General features: G+C 38.8%; 1 protein-coding gene and 1 long non-coding RNA gene across 11 annotated transcripts in view; one reads left to right on the forward strand and one right to left on the reverse strand.

Annotated features, from left to right (window-relative positions):
* GLRA2 (glycine receptor alpha 2) overlaps positions 1 to 24,934 on the forward strand; it is a 129,106-nt gene that overhangs the window by 100,370 nt on the left and 3,802 nt on the right. For 7 of the 9 annotated variants that reach the window (XM_027688975.1, XM_027688972.1, XM_027688979.1 and 4 more), the window contains 2 exons: positions 1,154 to 1,303; positions 3,174 to 3,293. In XM_027688975.1, the coding sequence (XP_027544776.1) occupies positions 1,154 to 1,303; positions 3,174 to 3,293 (270 nt within the window). The remainder of the gene's footprint in view (positions 1 to 1,153; positions 1,304 to 3,173; positions 3,294 to 24,934) is intronic. The other 2 variants (XM_027688974.1, XM_027688973.1) reach the window with 1 other exon arrangement.
* LOC113970259 overlaps positions 3,202 to 24,934 on the reverse strand; it is a 56,357-nt gene continuing 34,624 nt past the window's right edge. Inside the window, exon 3 of one of the 2 annotated variants that reach the window (XR_003535099.1) lies at positions 3,202 to 3,299. This is a non-coding gene — a long non-coding RNA (uncharacterized LOC113970259). Of the gene's footprint in view, positions 3,300 to 8,052; positions 8,550 to 24,934 lie in introns of those variants that run through there. The other variant, XR_003535098.1, reaches the window with a different exon arrangement.

The following is a 24,934-nucleotide window of genomic DNA, read 5'->3' on the forward strand; positions in this document are numbered from 1 at the left end:
GTACCTAGTATGGCAGTTTGTGATGCTACTATTTAGACAACTGAATAAATCTCCATATGTCTATGCATACAAAGGTGTTCTAAGCTCCTCTTTACAGTCATGAAGAAGAAACTCTATTTGAGTATTATTAATTTCATTGTAGAGAAGACATGTAAAACAGTTCAAATGCATTGCATCCTAAAAATGCCTATTATTCTTCATTCCTTGATTTATTTATATCAAATTAGTTTATGCAACTAACTCACATGTACATTGTAGACATTGAAAGACGATTTTAATTCCACCCTGGGTGTAATACCTGATAAACAACAGAGACAACCTGCTGTTGCCTAATCATAAGATCTCTGCTTAAAAACTGCAAGACTACAAAGAAATGCAAAGACCAAATACACCTATGGAGATTGTACCTTTGATATGCATAGTGTGTAGCTCATTAATTTGCTACTGTTTGGCCCAGTGTGGCTAATATGATAAAAATCTTGTGACATTGCAGAGCTGTAATATATCTGATTTTATTTTGGACCAGTCAATTCAAATCAGAATAGACTTTTACCAGAACAGAGACAGCTGGTGTTTGGCTATTTTTAGCAGATAATATCTATAAAAATTTATTTTTCCTATAGAGTTTTTGGATAGAGGTCAAGAAACTAGGATTGAATATTTAATTGGTAAAGTCGTATCAGCCCATAAGACAGAATACCCTGAGTTTACTTTGAGGTTGTGGATACCAAATGTAGCTAATTAATCAATATGGTAATAGATTCATAAAAAATTAAAAAGGTGAAACCTATAAACTTTCTACAGTTGTTTTTCAATAGGTATTTTATCACACCCTGTATTTGTATTCCTTCTTCCAAACTTTGATTGGGACCATAAGAGTGCTTGTGTTTTGTTAGAGCAATCCTGATTCTTTTCCTAAAGGCAGTAGCTCATAATTTGTGTATTTTTTGTGAACATGCATTTTCATTATAAATTGGATTATTTATTTGTTATGCACCAATAAATTAACAAATCAAAACACAGAACAAGAAAAACTCCACTGCATTGAATAACTGAAACTCATGATGTGCAAAAATGTTTTTATTTTTTTCACTTCAATGTCTTCAGCTTATGAAGTTTGAGATTAAACATGCTGTGTTCTGCTTCTTTCTAGGTCTCTTACGTAAAAGCTATTGACATTTGGATGGCTGTGTGTCTTCTCTTTGTCTTCGCTGCTTTGCTGGAATATGCAGCAGTCAACTTTGTTTCACGGCAGCACAAAGAGTTTCTGAGGCTTCGAAGAAGGCAAAGGAGACAAAACAAGGTAAAGCTGCTGTTTACCTGGGGTGACTGAGTCTGCCCTGACAGCACACTCATGTGCAGTTGATTTCTCGCCTCAGTTCTTCTTGCCCTTGCAGGAGACTCTCATTCTAAAGTTACCTTCTGAGTGATTTCTTCTTTGATAAAGAGCTGATGACTGGCTCCTGGGTTTATTTGCAGTTTATGAAGTAATCAGTAAATGTCAATAGATTGGTCACTGATTCCAAGAATTTTCTTCACTTTGTGCAAAAGCTGGACTATTACAAATACTGTGCTACTATGTGGCACCTACCAATGGATAAAGAACTGTTGGACACAATGACAGATAGAGGAACAATATTATCCAGATGTGCTGACATCAGAACATGCCTGAGACCTGTCTCTTCTAGAGCTACCCCAGCTAGTTACACTAAAATGGGAGGTTCCTTAGGGTAGCCCATTGCAGTGATTGGCAGTTCTGCCCTCACTTTTAAACCACTGGCAACTCGTGTCTTTCCCAGCTGAAAGCAGGGATCATGGACATTTTAAATAATGAGAAGGATTAGGAGAATTTCCCCTTGAGATTCTACCATGTCACAGCTTATTACTAATATAAACTTCAAATTTTTAACAAAAGGCTATTTGTGTGTCATTAGCACATCGTTTTATGCCAGTGACTGAAATGTAGACAAGAAAATTGTTTGTAAAGTAGATGTCAGTCTAGAAATAATTTTAGGAAGTCTATCCATCTTTCCTGTTCTTTTTTTTCTTCAGTAAATGGAAAGACAAGAGCAGACATTAAATTGAATTTTAGTCCAGTTATGATTATTCCCACATCTAGTGAATGTGGGAACTATAAAGACTTCTTCCTTCCTGTATCTATGTCACTGGTTTTCAGCGTCAGCAGAAACATTTAGGTTTACACTTTACATATACGTTTTCTGGGTGAAATAAATATTGGCTTGAGCTGCACAAATGCTTCAAGCCACAAATAATGGCTTCCTTTATAAGAGAGATGACAATAATAGCACAGGGCATTTGTGTTTTGACAGGTCTGTCTAATAAATGTTCTGTAGCTAATGTAATATTTGATGGATGCTCTGGGAAGCAATCCAGTACTGTTCTCTGGTTTAATATTATTGTCAGGTGAATTGAGATTCCAGTGAAGATTAGATTACAGGAGAGAACAGAGTTGCTTGCCTGTCTGAAGGCACACAGGCCACAGGCACTGCCACTGGAAGTCTTTGTGTCCAAAATCAGCATGGCAGCAGCAGAAGCTTCTTTATGGGGTCTATAATTTCAGGTTTGGATGCAAGGTCTTTTTTAGAGGTGGACAAGTAGGTGATAAGCCACCCTTGGTAAGTAACAGTATCCAGTGGCATTACTCAAAATTATGAGGTTTTGGTTCATAGAAGTGGCCATTCATCTGCTTTGGAAATTATTTTTCTGGTGATTATTAAAAAAAATGTTATTTAAAACCAAATCTTCAAAAGACTCATGTTTATCCTAAGCCAGTTGGTACGTGGACTCTTTGCAAAATGAGTAATGTCCTAATTAAATACGAAGAAGTATTCTGCTGAGTAAGAGACACCTATCCTTTTGCACAGCCTTGCTTTCACTTTTCCTATTAAGCTGGTTGCATGAATTTCAAAATAGGGAACAATGTTACTGAGGCCAGCTCTTTAGGAGGTGTTTTCTGCATCTCTATGCTTGATTTTGTCTCTCACGATTTTCTCCTTTTATTTTGCCTTGAAAGTGATTCGTGTTGTTTTGCATGACGGCCTTCTCTAACCGAGCCATTCTTCTCTTTGCGTGTTGTGTATGTGTGTCGTCATGTTACCGCTGTGGTATTCTCATTGTTGCTGCTGCTGTCTATGCTGACACTCTGGGGACAGGCACAGACTGTGGCTGTTGGGAATGAAAGCGTTGAGTCCGTACGGCGCATGAATGGCTTGCGGAGCAAAGAGTCATCAGCTTACGGGACAGTGAATCAGATCGGCAATTCAAGTTTGAGGGTAAAACTGCAGTGGGAAAGAGAAAGCAAGAGAATTTTAGTATGTGCAACGATGCCATAAATCAGCAAAATGGACAATTTTGATGGCATCACTGGTAGTCTCTTGCATTCTCTTTGCTAAATGTCCCCACAAAATACACAGTACTGTCCTCAGCATGAACAGCAGCTTCATGTTGTACATTCTTGTGGCCCATCCTTATGCTTGCTTTTTACTGAGGTTGGCTTGTGCTACCCCTATGCCAAAACTCGCAAGGAAAGTGCATGTATATTCAGAAGCTTGGTCCTGTAAAAATATAGAGTGAATAGGGTGGGGGGACAGGACGACAGGAGATGCCCTAAGATAGTAAATCCCATATTGTGTCATCTTTCAGATGAGCACATTCCAGCAAAATTTAGTATGTATAATGAAATGTATTTTTATTGGTGTGGTATTTACTCCTGAACTGTCAACCTGCAGTGTTAGTCATCGTGATATCTTGAGCCCTGCTTAGTGGAGTATGAACAACTATGAATGAAAAAATGCATTTCATTGGTTTCTTTTTATTTGCTTGGAGAAGAATCATGAAGCTGAAATCTTTTACAGAATGTAACATGTAGCAGATTAGAAGCAATATGATATCAGCTGATAGATCCAGATTATGGGTGAGTTGTGGAGGTTATAAAGTCAGTGATGGAGAGAGAAATGAGCTTAGTGTGCAGCTCACTGCTTGCCACTAGCGGCTGAGAAATGAAATGTGTTCATTTAAATAAAATGAGACTGAGATCTTAATCTTTCAGGACCCAATTTCGCAGAACAGAAACGTTGCTTGAGCAACTTTTGAGTTGTAATGGGCCTCTGACTTTGATCAAGCCCTGTGAAGTCATGTGATTATAAGATGCAGATGATTTAAATGGATTTTATACACTGTAAAAGGAATTAGTAGCTTCCAAAATCAAAGCAAAAACCACAGTTCATGTTACACAGCAAAATTAAGATAGAAGGTTTGCAATGCACTAAATTGTTCACTTTCAGAGCTACAATATCAAGCAGTAGAAAAGAGCCTTAATTTCTGGATACTTTCTATTGTAGAAATAATCATATTTACACATACACAGAAACTGAATACAAAAAGAAAAAAATCAAGGTTTCTCTAGAAGATATGACCAATATTACTATGCTGCCACTGAAAAGCTGATGCCTTACAACTACAGAAGCAGTCCAAGTAACTACTCAGCTTTGCATGTCTTATCAGTCCCAAAGTGCTGGTAGTCCAGCTAAAGTTCATGTAAGTCCCTGTTATCCTCTCTTTAAGGGAAGCTTGCAGAAACATCTCTTGTACTTTTGAATATTGTGTATTACATAGACAGCCAGGACAGTACACAGAGGGGCCACGTCGCTGCAGAGCTTTTGCTGCAGAACCCTAAGAGCTGGAGCTGCACTGGCATGGGTTTCCCCTGGAGAACTTCCATCACATAAGTGATGCACACTTGAGAGGTCAACAGAGGAGACATAGCAAGGCAGAGGTTTCTGGAGCAATGCTACCATGGCTCCAGCCTGGTACTTTTCTGCTCAAAAGAAGGATGTTTATGTGCAGAAGAGAACATATCAACATAGCCTCTGGTGCTGCAAGGAGCCTTGCAAGCAGGGAGCTTGACTTGCTAAGGTATTGCTCACTGAACCAAGGTTTATGCTGAATGCAAATCTAAAAGTCATGGTCAAGAGAAGGCAGTGTAAGAGTGTGTTTTTGTATCTATACTGCATCACTCAGTGCTAATCTAAGGGGAGAAAAAAAAAGGTGCCAAATCACACCTGACCAGGATTCCTGGATTTAGCAGGATCAGTTGAAAGAAAATAACTTCTTTTTAAAATATGTTTTTTAATAACCAAACAAGATTTGCTTATTTTTCAAAATTATGGGTTTCCAGGGAAGCAGAACTGTTTACACAGGTTCAGTCATCCCTTTTTGAAAACAATAATTATTATGTTGTATGATCAGTAGTCAAAATGAGTCACGGTACACTAGTATTCATACCATCATTTCAAAGATGACTTCCTAAATTATATGTGTGATGGTTACCACTGCGACCAAGAATAGGGGTTAAGTTTGGGACCGTTAGTGTTAAAAGCAATACTTTATAGCTTGAATGAAAAACTGTGCAGCTGGAAGCAGTGACAGATTTAATCCCATGTGCAGGGAACACAGAGCAATACAAATAACAATGCTGCAGACAAGGGGGTTCACATGCATGCAGATCAGCAAAGGGAGGCACAAATGGTGTTTTCAAATGAAGGAGCTGGGACTGGGACTAAGTGATTACAGGACCAAAGGATAACTCCACTGAGCAAAGATGGGAGAACCTGGTCAAGTGCTTCAGAGAATTGTTGGTCTTTGGATGGAGCTGCCAGTGTTGAGGCAGGTACCACAAGTGTCCAAACAAAGTTACTGAGATTCTCAAGATAATACAGTATTTCCATCTTTAAATAGAGACATGCACTGAGTAACAGCAGCTTCAATAGGCCATGTCTATAATTTTATTCATACCAAAATCCCTCTGTCAGATCCCCCAAATAATTTTCTAAGATTTTCTAGACTTTCCCATTGAAAAAAAAATCAGTGCCTTCAGCCTGACTTTGCCTTTAAAACACTTGGCACTACTATCCCTGGTGGGAATGTTTGCCTGCTAGCATCCATGTGCACCGCATTCGGCGGGATGCTGTGTACGCTGTGCGTTATGTAAGGTGCCGCATCATGTGAATAATGGAAGTGCTCAAGGAAAGCCCTTTTGCAGAGCTATTTTTGGTACTCACTGAGCAAGCTCAAACATGAGTTTCATTGTGAAAATAGGAATCAGAGTCTGAATGGCTTTTTCTCTCTCTCATCTTGCTTACTTAATGGATTAAAGAGCATGTAGCTTCTGCTGTAGATAAACACCCTCAAGATACTGTGGTTACTTTTTTATTTCTCCAGGGCAATTGCATTAGCACTTCATTGTAAATCCAGTAGAAATAAAAACACTGAAATGATCATTTAGCTTGAAGGTACAGTCCCACATACAACTGCAGCAAATATTTAAATGCAGTTAAACAACAGGCAGAATTCGCTGCAACATGTTGCCATGTCACTTCGTGACTTCAATTTCATGTCGTTGTCTGTCTTTTTATTGTGAGCATGAATAGGCTGGGAATGGCCCTAGTTAACATCAGTCGGTGTATCTGTATTGTTTATTAAATGGACATACAACATTTACTTTAAGCATTTAAATAAAAGCATCATCTCAGACTTGAAAAGCATCTTGATATAAATCCTTAGTCTAGCTCTAGGCACAGTCTAAACAGAGACATGAGTGCCCAAAGAAAGAGCAACCTACTGGAAAAGAAACAGTTCAGCCATGAGGTGGTATCCAAGCAATGGATCAAAAAATTCTGGTAGGAGCAGTCTGTCCAGATGGACAGACTAAGCTTACTGGAAATGTAGATTTTTCAGTGAAAAGCAAACATGGACAAAGAAACAGTGGAAGAGAGAAATCAGTTCTTATGGGGGCCTGTTTGCAAGTGTCATGGAAAGTGAAATGGAAGTTTTTCCTCCCTTATTAGAGAAGGGAACATTAGTTAAAAACTCTAAACAAGTAACCGTGTTTCATGTGTTTTACAGACAGACACAAGATAATGAACTGTATGGGGTAGATTTTTCACCCCAAACCAAGAAACAGAAAAGAATAACAGTAGTTTCATTTCAAGGGAGAGAATTCTGAAAATCAAACAAAATCCACAGTACATTAAACATTCTGTAATCAAAAGCAAACTAATATATGGAACATGCAATACCAGTTCCTGAGAGAGACCTCCAAATGTCAAGTCCCAAATATCTAAACAATAATTAAAGCTGCTAGAGTTCAAGTGCACAAGCTGGATTAAGGGAATCCAGGTGCTAGAGTAGAGGCAAAGCCAAGAGAACAAAAGCAGCAGAAAATATTAGAATTTCTGTGGGGTAAAAAAACCCCAAATAAACAACAGCAAACCAAACAAAAAGAAGCCACAGACAAAAAAAAAAACCTGAATAAACAAAACCGCACAAAAATTGATAATAGAGAAACCATGCCTGTCTAGAGGTGGTGGAAAACAACAAGAAATACTCTGTGGGACAGGGGGCAGATATTCAAACTGTGGGGACCATGCATGGCACCAAAGCAGCAAGCAGGACATGATACATTGTAATGACTCACATTGGCAGCTTGCAAATACTTAAGAAAATTATTCCTTAAGGTTAAATAAGATAGGAACAGGATATAAGCTACAGAACAGCAATACTGCAGTATTTCTGACCTGGGATGATGACGTGACTGTCTGCTGGATCACCCAGGACAGGTAGGACTGAAAAAGTAAGAAGGAATACTTGAGAAAGTTTTTTTCTTTGCTTGGTAGTGGAACTTTGCTTCAGAAACTTCGAGTCCTCTCTTGTACCTACCCAGCACACAGTGGATGAAGATCAGCTCTGAACTGACAGGCCTTAGGGACTGAAGTTTGCACTTCACTCGAGTGAGTTTGCCCTGGTAGTTACTCATGAACAGCAGGAGGCACGCCAGAAATGAACTCTGCAGTTTTCCAGCTCATGAAAGGTATTCTCCAGCTGGGTGCAAATGTCTTATTTCTTATTATACCTAGGGGAGAGTGCAAACTGAAAATAGGGCAGAGGAAGTTAGAAAGAGACAGGAAATAGTGTTCTTATTTTTGATGCTCTAAAGTAACAAGAAGTAGCTTTTCAAGAACCATCTGTCATAGGCACAAACTTTTGTTTTCCAGATTCTTTTAGGAAATGTTGATTCTTTCATTGGATATGTTTTGGCCAACCTCATTTCATGAGGAAAAAAAAAAACTGTGAAAAAATTGTCAGATAGGTATTTAATGATAAAAAAATGAAGAATGGAGACTTCAGGAGGAGTATGTTTAAACTAAACTGCCCCTATCCAAAACTCCAGAAAGAGAGTGAAAAGCCATCACAATCACAGGATATAGGGTTAGGCTGCTCAAGAGGTCAAGGAAACAACTTTGCCTCTTTCATATTGTCTCCATTCTTTCATTGTAGGTAGCTTACTTTTACTCTTTCCCTGCCCAGAGTCAGGACCCAATAAGGCCCTGGTATCAGGGTTTCTCACTGCTATGTTGGCCAGGTCCTCTTTCCAATAGAGGAGGTGAAGACACCAGGAGAACTGTTTCTGATCCACTGTTGCCAGGGGTCTGTCATAATGCTTCATATCAGTTCTGAGTTCTGTCCCAAGCCTTATTTTCAACAGCAAAGTATTTCAGTGTTAGTGAATATAAATTAGTATTTCTGCAAGTGAACGAAAGGGTCAAGCAGTTAGAGCCAAGCGTAATGCAGGCTGAGAATACCAGCACTCCTGTATCCGTGTATTTCTACCCTGACTGGCAACCGTGCTCACTCTGTGGGTCTCCAGAGCATACTACACCAGTTGTATCAAATTACATGGTAAATTGGTGAGATGGGCAAGTGTTCAGTAGGATCCATGAAATGCATATTTACATCTGACCCAATTAATCCCGTTCTCCACAGGGGATAGAAGCTGCTATTTGAATGTAATTAATTGTGAAGCATTCTGTAATGATGTTGTCCAAATGACATTGTGAAAAACCAAATTGTATTAACTAGACTGTTGAAACCTCATGCTCTCCCAGGGTCTGAAAAACTTCATGAGTTCCAGTAAAATCCAGTTTTTATAGTACTTTTGAAAAGGTGGTGTTGAAGCCATTTGTTTCTCTATTTATTCCTGAGGGAAAACAACATTGTTTATAGTCGTTCCTGTTCAAGTTGACAGTCATTGCTTATGGCTGATTCTGACACGTTTGGCTTGATTTAATGATCAGACACATTTATTTCTCTTGATCCACTGCTAGAGAAAGATGCTATTTATTGTAAATATGATAATCCGTGGTTGGGTATTTCTCTAGAGGCCTGATATTTTAATTATTTTGTTTTGTTTGGGTTTTTTGCTTAGCTTTTTTTTGTTTGTTTTTGCAGTAATAGAAATTACACTGGAAGGAACAAGCATCTTGAAACTTTTCATATTTTGAGCACTTGTTGCTGAGTGTTCCCAGAGTCCTCACAAAGACTCATTTCAAGTTGGGAGCTCCTGAAAACTCCAAGCTAAGCCCAACCATAGGTTACTAAAAATTTAGCCACTTCCACTCTCTGTGGATGGACTCTCCTATGACATCTCAGAGCTGGCACAGCCCTGGCTCATACCATACTAAACTTCTTCACTACATCAGGATCAATGTCAAGAAAGACTCACTATTGAACAGCTTGGTTTTCCAGGGGCTGATTGAAGATATCTGGCATACTGAGTGTGTCAGAGTGTTTTTAGCTCCTGGAAGAACAGATTGGAAAGATCAGAAAAGGCTGCTGTGTTTGCCAAAACATGTGAAGTGTGAGAAGTTCAGAATCCTACCTGTGAATTTCTTCACTGAGCCTGTAACTTCCCCCTGAGCAAGAGCATAACTCTTCAAGTAATTTAGTTTCTAACTTGTATATGTAATTTCTCATACAGATACTGTGTGTGCATCTGTACACACACATTTATAATTCACTTGCATAAGTGCAAGTTGTTTTACCAAGGGTCCAAGCTTTTAGTTTCTCTGTAATATCATGGCAGGACTCCTAAGGGACATGACACTTTTGCTTTCATGCTTCATGTCACTCTCTTCAAGTGGTTCTCTGTGTAGTTTTCTAAGATAACTCTTTCTTCTAGTTATGTGAAAGTGCTCTGCCCTTGACCGACTCATTCATTTTTCTATTAAGCCTTCCCAAACCTGCTGGTGGTAGAGACTTGCCTTCAGATGCTGTGTAATCTTCATCTGTCAGAAGAATAGCTAATAAAGAAAGGACATCACAAACTCTGTTCATTAGAGATTATCTGATTTGCACAAATGTGAAATCTTGCACACCGTTCTAGCAAATGAAGTTGTTTATTTCATCTTCAGGGTATAAAGTCTTACAAGTATCTGCATGTAGCAGCTCTGACACTCCAGTACAAACTTTCCAAGAAATTCTATCTGCTGTCTGTTAACTTATGCCAGCTTTCTTTTTCACACCCGTGATGGGGTCACTTTTTTAATATGGTTTGTTTCTGGTTTTAAAGTGACAGGAAAGATCTGTACAATAGATATTTATGCAAAAAAAATAAAGAGTTTTACCAAATTCACAGCCTTCTGGTTTTGCAAAGCACAGTGTAGAACCAGACACCAAGTTTACTCATATGCCCCATTTGCAGAATTTTCATTTTGTAGGCTTTTTTCTGCACTGATCATGGCAGACGAGAAATTCTAGCAAGTCTAATCAAGTGTGATGCCACTACAGGCTGGTGAGATAGAGAGAACTTGTGCATCACAGGTTGCTCTTTTAGAGTCCTAGGTAACTTCTGTCTGGAAGACATACAAGGTCCTAATACTCTTTTTTCACCATTACATACATAGCTAAGTGAATTAAGATGTATTTGTCTGGCCCAGGTGTTTCATTGCATGTCCAGAATGGGTGTGTATACTGCATAAGTACTCTGTTGCAACTTTGAAAGACTTGTGACCCTGCCACTGTCATGGGAGTTCCCATGTAAAATTTGGGAGATATTCTTGTGTTAGCAGATATTTACACCAGTGAGTGGATAATCAAGTCTTCTGAAAATCACAATGTGCTCTTGCTCAATGGTTTTCCGGCCCTACCAATAGACTATATATGTGTTACCTACAACCTTCCAGTGGATCTTGTAGAAGACAATTATCTTTCTTTTGAGATCTGCAAGTTCTTGCCCCATCCTTTACAGAGGAACAGTAGCAAATTATGCAGCTATTTGACTTCAGTTTCCTTGTTTGACAAGAGTGTCAGCTATTCTTCCATCAGACAGGTCCCTCTTGGATATTTGTGCGTGTGTGTGTGCAGGTGTTCAAAATGGAAAAGCAGAGGAGGCATAACATATTTTAGATACTATTCTCCCTACATTAGCTTTATGCTGTATTTGCCACATAGGTCACTGAATTTCTTTTGTGCCTGTCAACCTAGTAATTGCCAGTTTCCCCATATATTGGCATGTCCTCACTTGCCTGAGCCTCAGCTTTTCTAAATTTATTAATTCTAGTTCTCTTTCTGAGCCTCTTATGTTTGGGTATCATGCTTCTCACTCCATATAGCTTCACCAATATTTCTAGCTATGATTTCCCTAGCAAAACTAAAGAGGATTAGTTGTATTTTTGATTTATCTTATATCTGCAAAATTCTTGCTCTGTATAGCTTCTTTTTTTAATTACTTCTCAACCCTTTCCTACCAAGCATGAGCTTAGTTACTTCTCCTGGTTTGCAAATCCATTTTTTGGTTCAGCTTACTCAGTGTGGTTTTCATGTAGCATTTGTTTTCATCTTTACCTGATGCATCCTCCTGGACTCGAGGACTTTGCCACTCACAGAATTTCTAAGCCAGAGGCAGTATTTTTGTGATGAGTAGCCTTTACTATTTATGTATAGAGCAATCAGTCCAATGTGATGATTTATGAATTATTAAAACACTTTTCTATAACTTGCTATGACTTGTTGAGTCCTCAGTCCTTGTGGGACTAGGAGTATGTATGGCCACTGGAGCCAACAGGGGTGAACACCGGGAGTGAAAAGGGCATTGAAAGTGGAAGAAGATCTCGTGTGAGGTGAATCCAGAAATAGAAATAACCAAACCTGTGTATTAGATGAAAGCAAACAGGATGACCAGTGGTTTTACCAACTGTAATGCATATTCACAGTGCTCTGTGGGTATTTGTTATGAGCAAATTAATACTGAGTTCAGTGACTGTGCCTGCAAGGAGGGCAGGGTTGAAAGAGAAAGGAGGAGAGCTAGTTGTGCCAGTTTTCTTTCCTTATATGATATGTTTCTGCTTGCACAATTACATGATCAAGGGCAAGAACAAATTCAGCACACTGAAGGTTTCAGAATAAGACAACTTCATTCTGCCATTTCAGATTTCTCAGATGGTGGCTGGGGGGCAACTGGTGGTCCTTAGCCCATGCAAGCAAAGAAGCGAGATCAATGGGGAAAACAAAATTATTTGCTCTTATAATTAAAAATAGTAATAAAAAGGAAATCATGACACACTAAGTGCTGCTGTTCCAAATCTTCACCTTCACCTTGACTTCAGGTTTTACGTAAAAGCAATTGATTAGCTAGCCATTGCAGTTCTTTTTTAAAATGTTTTTGAGCACTGCCATTTTGTTCCTTATTTTGGAAATGTCCTAGATTTGTCTGTCATGAACTCTGGTGGAGTTAGTTCTGCATTTTTTGCTAATGGATTAGTCTTTTATTATTCTGCCCTTACTGTTCATGCAGTTCTACTGAATGTTCATGCAGTGGAGATACAAACTGTACTTTTTACATAGGGACCAAACAGGAGTATGAAGAAAGAGTAATAAAATATCCAGAGAGGGTAGCTTTTTGCAGGCACAGAAAATGTTGTCTTGCTCCCTAGATGTAAATACTCTTTTTTTAAAGTTTGCACAAAGGATGTTTTTCCACCAATACATGACAGCTCTTTTAAGATTCTCTGGTGCTGTATGCTGCTGTTCTTCTATTACTTCCAGATACTGTGGATGCCTGTTTATGTTGCCTGTCTCTTATTTACTCTTTGATCTTTGATCACTTTCCCTTGCGGCTTATATTGTGTTATTTTGTTGTAAAAATAATCTATTTGAATTTTACTTTTTGATGCATGAAGACTGATGATTTTGTCACACTTTTTGCTGTCACTGCTTTCCTCTTTGTTTGGTAAGTTCTCTTGTGCATATTTGTGTAGCTCAGGTTGAATATCAGACTTATATCACAACAACAGATCTTTTTCATCAGAGATTGTGTTTGAATCTAACAGCTGCTATTTCATGAATATTTTTTGAACCTCATGTGAGACTTAGAGATGGTTTTATTGCATGTGGCATCCCCACCAGTGTTGTCAGTCTCACTTTTTTCCCCTACCACTATTTCCTACCTTGCTGCCACACCTGACTCTTTTGAGTCTGTCAAATATTTGTCTTCTTCAGTGATGAAACAAGAACCTAGTTCTCCTGCATGAGGTCTTACTCATCTAAGGGGAGAGAGGAAAGTATTTAGCCCTAGGCACTACCCAGGGGTACAGAGGTGCCCAAAGTGTAATCAATTTGCTATGGTGAGACGTGAATTTCGACCTTTCTTTTACCATAAGGCTTCCCCTCTTGCCTTCCCTATCAAAGTCGTCTTAGAAACTGGTACCAAATTTATAGGAATCTGGGGATCTTTCCTGCTGGCAGCTTTTGAACCTTCTGAAGCAAAGAGGCTTAGACTTCAGCCTCTTTGCATGTTTAAAGCATTGCTATTTAGAGAAAGCTGTTTGGCCTGGATGGTTATTGATTTCTATTCTGTTCTTCAAACTACAAACACAGAATCGTAGGATGGCAGGGAACAGGACCAAAAGAGCCCCAGAGAGCCAGCTGGCAGAGCCAGCACCGAGCAAGACGCTGGAACATTTACAATTGCTGAAAATATTGATCAATGCCATTAAACAGTTTCTTCTGTAATGTGCCCAATATATCAGGCATGAGTTTAAGAGAGATTTGTCAGGGATTGCTCCCCAGGGAGACTGTGAGCTGAATTATATCTCTTTGTGGATATGCTGACCCACAGTTGAGTATTTCTGATTTACACCCTGTAATTCTCTGACTTGCAAGTACTCCTGGAACAAAGGTCAGTAAAAAAGTCTTCAAACAATTGTTTACCATTCTGGACAGGAATAGTGATAGGCTCTTTCTGTCCTATGAGTCTTTGGTTCCCCTTCCTTCCTCAGCAGCACAGGTTACATCTGCAGATAAGCTGCTGAAATACAGCTACACAAGTTTGTATTTCCTAGCTCATGCCAATCTTCTATTGAGCTGTTTGCTTTCTGACTCTGGGCTCTCATCCTCTCTTAGCTGCCCTTCACCCTTTAGCCCCTTTTAGAGGCTGCTCCTAATTTTAACTTCTGTCTGGACTCAGGAAACAATTTCTCGACATATAGATGAAGAATAAGGATTAATCCAATACTTATTTTGACAGTGATAAAAAACCCATAAGTGCATAATACAGTCTAAAAACAACCTGCCTGAGCAATTAGCTCAGTAATCAGACATTTAAAAACAGTGGCAGAAAAGCAGAGCTACGGATTATGATGCACGATGATTTACTTTATTTAATAGAAAAGCATGCAGAATTTTAATTACTATCAGGAGATTCTACGTTTGCTGCAAGTACTCATATGGGTTGCTAATGTGACAACTGTGCTTTGACAAGGAAGGACTGCACAAGGCGAGACTTAAGAACTGGCAGATAGGAATACAGTGACTATTTCGTTTCAGACCCTGCAAGAGAACACATATCTGAAATGAATATGTGACAAGAGGGAAGTATTGGATTTCTGTGTGAGGAGTTGACAAGTCAGACAAACAGCAGCCATATATTATCTGTGATAGTGAAAAGATCACATCACTTATAACCTTTGAAGCAACAGGAAAACTGAAAGCAACATCATTTTATAATGATCTAAGAGAGAATGGTCTCTTTTTTTTCCTCTCCCTGCTTATATATAGCTGTTAGAGAGAGCCCTGCTGAGCAGAAAATGGAGCATATGATCAAGGCCAGTCCAGTGAGTCAATTTACTGACTAATACTGTAGATTATCATGTCAAATACGTAGCATCAGCAATGTGAACAATAATGAAGCCTAGTTTATTTCTTTCCTGTAAATTGAAATGAAGATGTGATTGGAATTGTCACACCTTGAATATATGAGCCAGATTCTCTTAATCATCCGAAACAAATTGCCTTATTCTTTATAGTGACATTTATTTTAGGAGCCATCCCACAACTGGCAAACTGAAACCATCTATTTAAATGTGTCAAAGAGGTTTAAAATATCCTCTAGACAACTGTCCCCTGAGGTAATAGTTCAATGGTCTCACACTGTGAAATACCTGCTCCCCTCAGACCCAAAGAAGAGAGAACTCAGCCTTTGATCCTGTGGGGAGAAATCATTCAGCACAGCATCATGTGGAGACTCTCCAAATGAGCTCCAGTATCATCAGTAAAACATCCAGCCATGAAGCCAACAGGGCAAAAGACTCATAGAAACCCCAGATGGCCATTAAAAAGAGCCTTTCCTTGCCTGGTTTTCTGTCTTCCTATGACTCAGAGTATTAGTGAGCAATCATGAGGGGGACATTGCCAGTATTGTGCAGACTCCATGTGTCAAATTGATGACTACCTAAAGAGATGGTACAGTTAGCAGTTTGGTAAAATTTCCACTCCACACAGAAAGAGTTAATTTTAATTTAGGTGTATGATACCAGGCTTCTTGTGTTTTACTGATGTCCAACCTCCAGGTGAAAATCAGATTGCCTTTTGGTCTGTCAAAATTCTAGCATGACCAAAACCTTAGGGAAATAACATTTGAATTGCAAATCATTGCCATTCCTTAAGAATCACAATCAATGTTATTGATTTCTGAAGTCCTTTGACTAAGAATAGAGATGAGATTAATGGAAGAGACATTTACTAACTGTTTGTCAACAATAAGTCACAAAGCACTAATATTGCATGTCTGTTAAGTATAATTTCCTGAAGGTTGTGTGTAAACTTTTATAGAAATTAGCACAGTGTAATAAATTTAGCACATACAAGGAAAAGCAGATGGTACTGCTGCGACTGGACATGTCATTGGAGTACTCTGGTGCATGCCAAATCTTTAATCTATTACTATTTGCATATACTACCGCATTACTCAGTTTTCAGTAGGCTAGAACAACATGTGCTATGCACAAACAACAACTCTTTTTGCTGAGCTTTAAACAGAATAAAATTGAGATCCCATTTGCTGATTTTGCAGCACTCGCTGTGATCATTTTCCAAAGCCTCCCAGTGGCTCATGTTACATGTTCTGGGTGGTGAGAACAAAGTCACAGACTGCTACATGAGTCCCTGTGCTCGGTGATCTTCAGCTTTCCGTGCCAGTGATGGGACATGCTGTATGTAAGGAACAGTAGATCAAATTGGAAGCATTACATGTCAAAGTGCTTTGTGGTACTGTAAATTCTTTGAGCAATTAGCAGCTCTCTTGATATCCAAAATGAAATGTTTTAATTAAAAACAAAACAACACAAAACCTATTTCCTGGTTATTCTTAAAGAGTATAATAACACATTTCAGTTCAGAGGTGATTTTGGCAAGGTGGAGCTCTACCTTTACAATTTGTCTTTACTTTGTAGGAAGATAATTATTTAGCTCCAAAGAGCAGAAAGGAGCCAGAGCAGCAGTTAGGGCTTGAGGAAGGAACTGAATTTTGCAAGCAGAAGGTGTAGGTACTCCTGACTGGTACTCATGAGCCTCTTGGATGTTCAGTGAAGTAGAAACCTCTGTTGCTGGGTCTCCCTTTGTCTAGGGGAGCTCCCTGCACTGCTTCATTCTCTGGCTTATTGGCATGTTTTCTGAATAGAATCCTTCCCCTGGTGTTGTCTCTTCTCAAAAGGGGAACCTCCAGGTCAGGAGGTCATAAGCCCTCACAGTGAGTCCTGACCTCTTCCATATGCTTAACAACAGGGTTCTCCAGAGCTCTGGCACTGCAGACACTGATTTAGAATTACTCCAGGACACATAAAAGATGAAACATACAACATGCACATTTCAGGAAGGCTCCAGGGATATTCTTATGCTCTCTCCTTTAGATAAGTTGACTGGACATTTCTTCTCTCTTTTTCCTTGATGTTCTTGAACAAAACTTGAGTTCACATGAGCATCTGAGATCTTCTCCCAAGAATATCTCTTCTACTGCTGTAGCCATGCTTCCACATTTCATCTGTCTGTACCTCTCAGTACTGAGTTTCTTATATGCTGCTAAATCTATTGTTTCAGGTTATTCCCTGAATCAGTTTTGCCAAGTAATAAAAGGCCATCACTAGGAAATGTGTTGCTTAGCTACTGGCCTGGGCAGATGGTCCTCCTGGAGAAATGCCAGCACCCCACCAAAGAGCCTGTTTTTGGGCAGAGAGGATTGGGCAGGTTTAATGACCCATGCCCATGTGTTCTGTATCTCTGCTTCTCAGAACTACTGAGGGGGAGAAGCTACCATAAAAGATAGCATTTCAAGAAGTTATTAAAAATGGACTTTGTGGTTTGATGAATGCTCTGGAGAGTGCTCCTAATATTAAAATGGAATAAAAACATTCTCACTAGGTGAGCTTCCCACTAACAAATGCCTTCAGAGAATACATTAGATGACTAGATTAAGTAGATGCCCACATTGATATGTATGTTATATATCTTCATGGGTGGGTGCATACAGACTGTGTGAGTGTATGTGCTTGTGTGACACTCTGTGTGTGTGTAATAGAGTAATAGAAAAACTATCAAACCCATTTTAAATGAAATATTATTTAATTTCCACTATATGCATACTTCCGATGGCCTTGTAGGATTTATGGATTTATTATTTATCAGATGAGAAAAAAAACACCCCGACAATTCCACGTTAAGATTGCACTATCAAGTTGCTATAGCACTGAGTGCCATTGATTTTTACCTCATGATGAATGTTTATTTTGCTGAGAATAAATAATATTAGAGTTTTATAGAGCAACCCTCAAAGAAGCGAATAAAAATGAAAAGAGAGAAGTCTATTTGTCTAGTAAATTTCTCATACATTCAAACAGTCAAGATGTTTTTAAGATGCAACAATTTACTTTTGGAAACAAGTCTGAAGTGCAGATAGGTGGAAAACATTTTGTTTAACCCAATCATGCTTTGGAGCTACGAAAAAATAGGTAGAGGAATCCAGATTGAGATCCTGACTAATAAACAATATGCAAAGTCAGAAAGTATAATTTGTGTAATAGGAGATACGAAAAGAAAACCAACCCCAAAACATTATTTATTGGAAGCCTGGCATTAAGAACTGATAAGTGGAAAAGGAAGGTTTGTCTCCTCAGAAATGAAAAAAGAAAAAAATAAACCACACAAAACTTATAAAATTTGCATGTGAACAATTTAAGATTATTCAAATATTCTTGACTGGTTTTAACTACAGAATATAAATTATTAATGTAATTTGCAATATTTAATTCATTTTGTGCAGTATTTGCATAAATTAAATGCATGAATGTCTGAGAAAGCTCTGGTAAACTCTGTCTGCATTTGCTGGGGTTTGTTCTGGATGTTTGTTGTAGCAAATGGCTTGAAGGAGAGAATCCACCAACAGAGATGCAAAAAGCCTTTTCCTCTTCCTTCCCTTTCTCCTTCCCCCTCCTTCTCACCCTTACCCTTCCCAGCACTGAGCAGGAGGCCTCAGCAAGGTGTACAGATGCCACAGGTCCCAGTGCTTCCTCCCCAGCCCTGGCGCTGGCAGGGAGCACAGTGCCTGCTGAATCTGGCCTGAGGCAGAGTGGGGGAGCTGAGAGAATCAAAACCTGAGCCTTAGAAAATCCCCAGAAATACACTGTTTTAGAGGCTAATCTGCATGAATCAAATCATGAATACCATTTGTGGGCCCTATATGCACATATACACTTTTTTTTTTTTTAAGTTTTGATGGACTGAGTAGTAAGGTGCTCTGAGATGCCACAGTCATGGCACAGAAATGGTCTAAAAAAATCATATAGGATGGTGGTGACCAGTGACAGGACCCGAGAGTGGCATGAAGTTGTGTCAAGGGAGGTTTGGGATGGGTATTAGAAAAAGGTTCTTACCCAGAGGGTGTTTGGGCACCGGAACAGGCTCCCCAGGGAAGTGATCACAGCACCAAGCCTGACAGATTTCAAGGAGCTTTTGGATGATAGTCTCAGGCACATGGTGTGACTCTTGGGGATGGTCCTGTGCAGGGCTAAGAGTTGGACTCAATGAGCCTGATGGGTCCCTTCCAACTCAGCATATTCTGCTCTGTGATTACAGTTAAGGCAGAGGCAGAGGCCAATGAGAAATTTCTTAGAGATGCAAGAAAAATCATCTTCCACAAAATATTTGAATCTGCTCTGAGAAAAGGACCACAGAACCTGATGGGAAAAATCCTGGGGAGATGGATGCTCACATATTCCTGTATGTAACTGGGGTCTTTGAGCTTGGGAGCCCCAAGTGTTGCATTGGCAATTCCCCCAAGCCTGTCGCACAACTGGGGACACCATGTGCCCTTGTACTGTGACAGGATTTGCTGGGTGGTGTTGGCCCTACAGCAGGTTTCAGGGCAGGAGAGCACTGAAGTCTGAGGCTGGGGCTTGAACACTACAAAAATGAGGCAGATGAGAGTCTGCCTGTCTCTTCTGGGGCAGATGTTTTGCAGAAAGAAAGCAGGAGAAAATAGGGTGAGTTTTGGGTAAGTTTCCATTGGTGTTTTATGGTTTAGATGTTCCAAAATTTTGTCAAATGTAGTCTTGCTTTACATAGTTTAGCTTTAATGTGCCCATTAACATCTATTTTATGTTCCAGCTGACATAGTCATGTGTTTAAACACTAACTTTGCAGTTGGCTCAGCCTTGCATGCAGACAAAATGAGCAGAAGTCAATTGCCCTGTATCCAACAGATTTCTGGTCAGAGCAGATTATCCTTCAAATCTAGGTCATTAACATGTATTTGTCTGATGTAAAACACTAATGTGCTGTTCCCACTGATAAACTGGCCAACCTCTGCTTTCACTGGAGAGAAACTGGCAGAAGTTACACAGGAACAGTCAAGTCTCCAGACTTCACTGTCCTGAAAGGATTTAATATCCAGTCAAATTATACCTATAAGACATTCACAGATCATTGTGTCTGGGTATTTTTAGGCATAACTTTCATTTAAAACAAAGCGAAACGAAGATACTTTTCAGGAATCGATCTGCTGCCTTTTTAGGAGGAATGATATCTTAGCATCTATGATGCTTTGCAAGACAGCAGTTCATCTGGTTCTCCCTCCCCCAAAATGAAAACATTAATTATATTATCTATAAAACTTGAAATTGAAGAAGAAATTTTTATTAACTGTGTTTGTAAAATTGAGAAAGGAAAGACTTGCTTTACTTAAAGAAATTATTATTTTTTTTGACAACTCAGTCACCCTTACTGACTGTATGATCTTTATTATTAAAGTAATCCTTGAAAAATTTAGATTCCACTTGTAGTTTTTTTCAAGCCAGGAAAATATTTTTGCTCACAACATGTTTAAATTATGTTAGTCTTTCAGTTGGATAATGTTCAATTCCTACTTGAAGAGGGCGAAGCCACATTAACTACCATTTCATTATTGTATTAACAACAGTTCACTTGCTGTTCTTACAGACTGAGTAAGTAAATCACTCATGCTTCAGAGATTCTTCTGCTGTTTATTGGAGATAGGAGATATTACTAAACACAGTTTTCAAAAACAAACCTAAATTTGTCCATTGGAAACCCTTACCAAAGACAATGATGACCAATTTCTCTTCCATTAATTAAAATGCCTGTGCTATTTATAATACAAGGTCTGTTTTACTTAGATTTTATAAGGCATGAGGATTCAAATGAGAGCAAAAGCAAACCTCAGTGAGCAGGAAAATCACTGTTAGGAGTGGCAGAAATGCAGTGAACGCCACTGTCACATGCAGAATGGTGGGTCGTGATGAAGTGGCATGATGCAGTAGGATTGGTCAGACTGCCTATTTTTTTGATTAAACATCTTGGCGAATATTTAGGGAAAACAATATTTAGACCAATATTTAGATTCTTGGAAGTGTTTGATATCTACTTTGGGCAGGATAGAGCTGAGAAGGTGAAAACTTTACATCACCTTCTGTTCCTCTGAAGTTAAGGAGGAGTGGGAATGGCATATGGCATAGGTGAGCTGAGATCCAGAACTCTTCCGGGTGTAAGAAATCAGAAAAGTTTGTTAGTGGCCTTGTTATTGCCAAATGCCACCAGAGCTTGTTCCATCTTTCCTTTTACCCACAAATAAGAAATTAGAACACATAGGTTTACTATGTAAGATTCATCTCTTTCTGTATCAGCAGGATTTAGCCTCAAGGCAGAACTATGTGTAAGAAAAACATGACACTCAAAATTCTAAAAACTATGGAATGGCTTCTGTTCCAGATCCTTTCTCCAGCAGTGGTCAGACATGAATATTGTATTTAAAAACTCCAAGACAAACCTAGAACTTCTCTGTCTTGTGAAAATAAGCAACCAAGGGTGTACTTTCATATGAACCAGGTTGCAATTTCAATAACTGCACATGGACCTATGGATCGGTGTCATTGCGCTATTTTCATCATCTGAAATGGTCTCACACAAAGATCTGCACACATAAATGAAAGATAACTTCCTTTGAAAAAAAAAAGTCTCCTGATCTCCTTCATGGTGTTACTGTGTTTTATCCTATTTCCTGCATTAAAAAAAAAAAAAAAGAAAAGAAAAGAAACCAGCAACAAACCCCTCTAAACCCATAACCTACTAATTTTCCTTCCATTTCCTAATTTTCTCTATGACTTTATGATCCTGTGATATCATCCCCCAAACACAGCTTTTCTAAGATAAAGAAATCTCATCTATTTTCTTCCTCCTCATACAAACAGGGCTTTTATCATCCTTGCTGGTCTTGTTTGTATTTTTTCTAATTCTGCTATGTTTTCACTAGGTTTGAGTGACCAGAAATGCCTCTCGTGTTCAAAAACTGATCACACTGTGAGTGGATAAAATGGCAGAAAGACATTTTCTGTTTTGTTTGCCCTTTGCCTGACTGCTGCTTAGCAGAGGACTAATGTTGTCAGAATCATCTATGTGGTAATTCCCCAAACTGCCACCCAGGAAAAAAAAACCCAACAATTTTGAGCCCATTACTGTCTGTGTGTTATTAGGGTTATCTTCTGCGATGTGCTTTACTTTGCACTTATCAACCCTGTATTTCATTTTCTGCCATTTTGTTTCTTAGTCACTCAGCTTTTAGAATCCTTCTGGAAAGTCTGGCTTGGCTTTGTCTGCTTTAAATATCGTGTTTTACCTGTGTACCTCCCTTGGGAACCTTTCTCCCAGCTCATTTATAAATCAGTTCCTTCTTGTTGGTTCTCGCACAGATTCTTGGAGGTTCCCTCCAGCAAATCCCTCAGTTATGAAATCAATCTTTTAGTACCAAACTCCATTACTGCCTTTTAAACAGTTAATCTATGAAAGGACCTTCCCTCTCGTCTCCTGACAGTTAACTCTTGTAAAAGGCTCCTGTGAGGACCCAAAGGGGATTTGAAAGTCCAAATATGCTTCTCAGCTGAACTACCTCTGTCCGCATACTCAGTGACTCCTGAGAACTGAAACCATGTAAGCACAACAGTCTGCAAAATCACACTATGAATTGTGTAAAGTACTAAGAGGTGGGAGGTGTCTGAAAGTGATAAAGATGATTTAGGAATGAAATCTCCAAATATATTTTAGTGTCTGTTTCCTATTGATTCCATTTTACATTCAAGTCTGAATTGATTGTGAGTTTCTAACTTTATGCTTATGAATGCCAAAAGGAAAATTTCTCTGATGTTCTCTATCCTATACCTAAAATTAATCATCCTTGTCCTCAGAATTTAATTAAACCAGATAGTCTTTTAAATAGTTTTTCCACCATATGTTGGAAAAAGAGTAGCAAAATTAAAAGAATAAATCACATCTCAGAGTAAATTAAATACAGTATTTGAAGCCAGTCTCTCTCTCATTTTCCTCATTGCTAAAACTGAGTCAATGCTGACAATAAGCATTTAAAAGTGGTGAGGACAAAGTGCTTCAGAATGCATTGTACAGAAAGCTGTGCATGGAAGACATTGAGTGGACTAGATTTGCTAAAGTGTTTTCCCCATTCCTGATTGCTTTGGTGTGAAGTTGTTAGTATGAAATACATTCTAGACCTGATGGAGTAGAAATAAAAGTTTCACAAAGGTGAAAGACGAAGAAAGAAAATCATGTCAGAAGCATTATCCCCCCATTTACATATTTCCATGTAAATCTACATCACGAGAATCTAATGCCATTACTTTGTAAAACACAGAAAATTATTAAATTCATAAAGGGAAATTAAAAATTGAGGGAAATATGTAAATCTTGTTTGATAAAAATTGTTTAAAGCCAGTTGTTTAAAGCCTGTTCATTATGACACCGTAAGATGATACACATAAACCTATGTTGTTGAAAAAGCATCTGTAGAAAGAATTTGCCCAAATCTCAGGAAATATACTTAGTTTTCAAAGGCTAATTCTTCTAAAATACTCAGGGTGTGGACATCTGAAAGAAAACTATCAAAAGAACACTTTTATCTTGCTATTTTTTTCTTTTCTGTTTCTCATTCTAACTTTTGACCCCTTTCCCTATGCCTTAATCAAAGACAAATGGAGTTATGACTACATATTATGTAACACTAACTTCACATCCCTTTAGAATGATAAAGTTAATGACTTCAATGGCAGTGGATTCTGCCATTCCAGTTGATGTCCAATGGCTTCCAGCTGCTCTTTGATTTTGGTTTTAAAATCTGTAAATACATAAATAGTCTGGGATTTTTGTAAGGTAGATCCTGTCCAGTTTAAAATTAATACGTTTTAGGTGTAGTCTGATTAAAATAATGACAGAGATGTTTGAAAAGTTATTGGGACTATTTTGCCATTGACTAAGCTAGTGAACAGCATAGGCTGAAGACTGTCATTAGGTGAATCTTCATGGTAGATATGTCAGATGATATGAACTGAAAATGACCTTGAGAATGAAAAGTCACTCTGGAACCCCACCAGACGGTACCCTTGGTAGGTTGCCCAGTAGTTCACTAACCCTCTAGGTTAAAGGAAGACATATCCACTACTTAAGGAAAGGCACTTGAAGTGAGTTTTTCATCTCACAGTTTGAAACATGATTGAAAAAACGGTTCTCTTTGTCAAAGTATATACATTTGGTTTTCCTTCTCTGTGACTATTCTCCCAAATCCTTTATATGTAACAAGATGTTGGAAGATTATCTGAAATTTCAAATGGTAGTTTTGTCATAAGATTATTGTGTTTTACAGACAGCTTTTTTTGACTACATCCCTACTGCTAAAGTGAATCACATGAGGGGTTTTATTGTTTCTGAGACCAGGTGACTTGGTCCATGGCAGAGTGACCTAACCCACAAACAGAGTGAATAATGAAGTTCCAGCACTTGGGTTGACCCCCAGTTCCCCTCAGCAGTTCTGATGGGGTCAGGTCTTGACTGTGAGACCTGGCAGTGCTCAGGGTGCAAGCATGTGCCAGACTGCAAAGCCCCTTAAGCTCCTGAGGGATTTTACTGCTGAAAATCCCATGGTGGTTATGGAACTGCAGCATCTCCATGGCTGGAGGTGGGACTGTAAGGACCCTGACTTTCCTTGCTTCTGGTGGCACTTGATGATCACAACAGCTGCAGCTTAGGTGTCTCCAGTGCTGTGTTTGTGTAAGAGAGTCATATCAAACATAGAAACAAGTGACAAGGTAAAAACACAATGCCATTCTCGTAATTACTTATTTAGTCTTTGAAAAAGATTTTTCTGATAAAGGTTAAAAAACCCCTACATAAATACATATTTTTTTTGCACCCAGCAAACAGCTCCACGTTGGGAAAACAGGTAACAAACTGATCC

Source organism: Neopelma chrysocephalum, unplaced genomic scaffold (genome assembly GCF_003984885.1).
Source record: "Neopelma chrysocephalum unplaced genomic scaffold, ASM398488v2 Primary Assembly neopelma1_76, whole genome shotgun sequence".
NCBI classification, from domain to species: domain Eukaryota; kingdom Metazoa; phylum Chordata; class Aves; order Passeriformes; family Pipridae; genus Neopelma; species Neopelma chrysocephalum.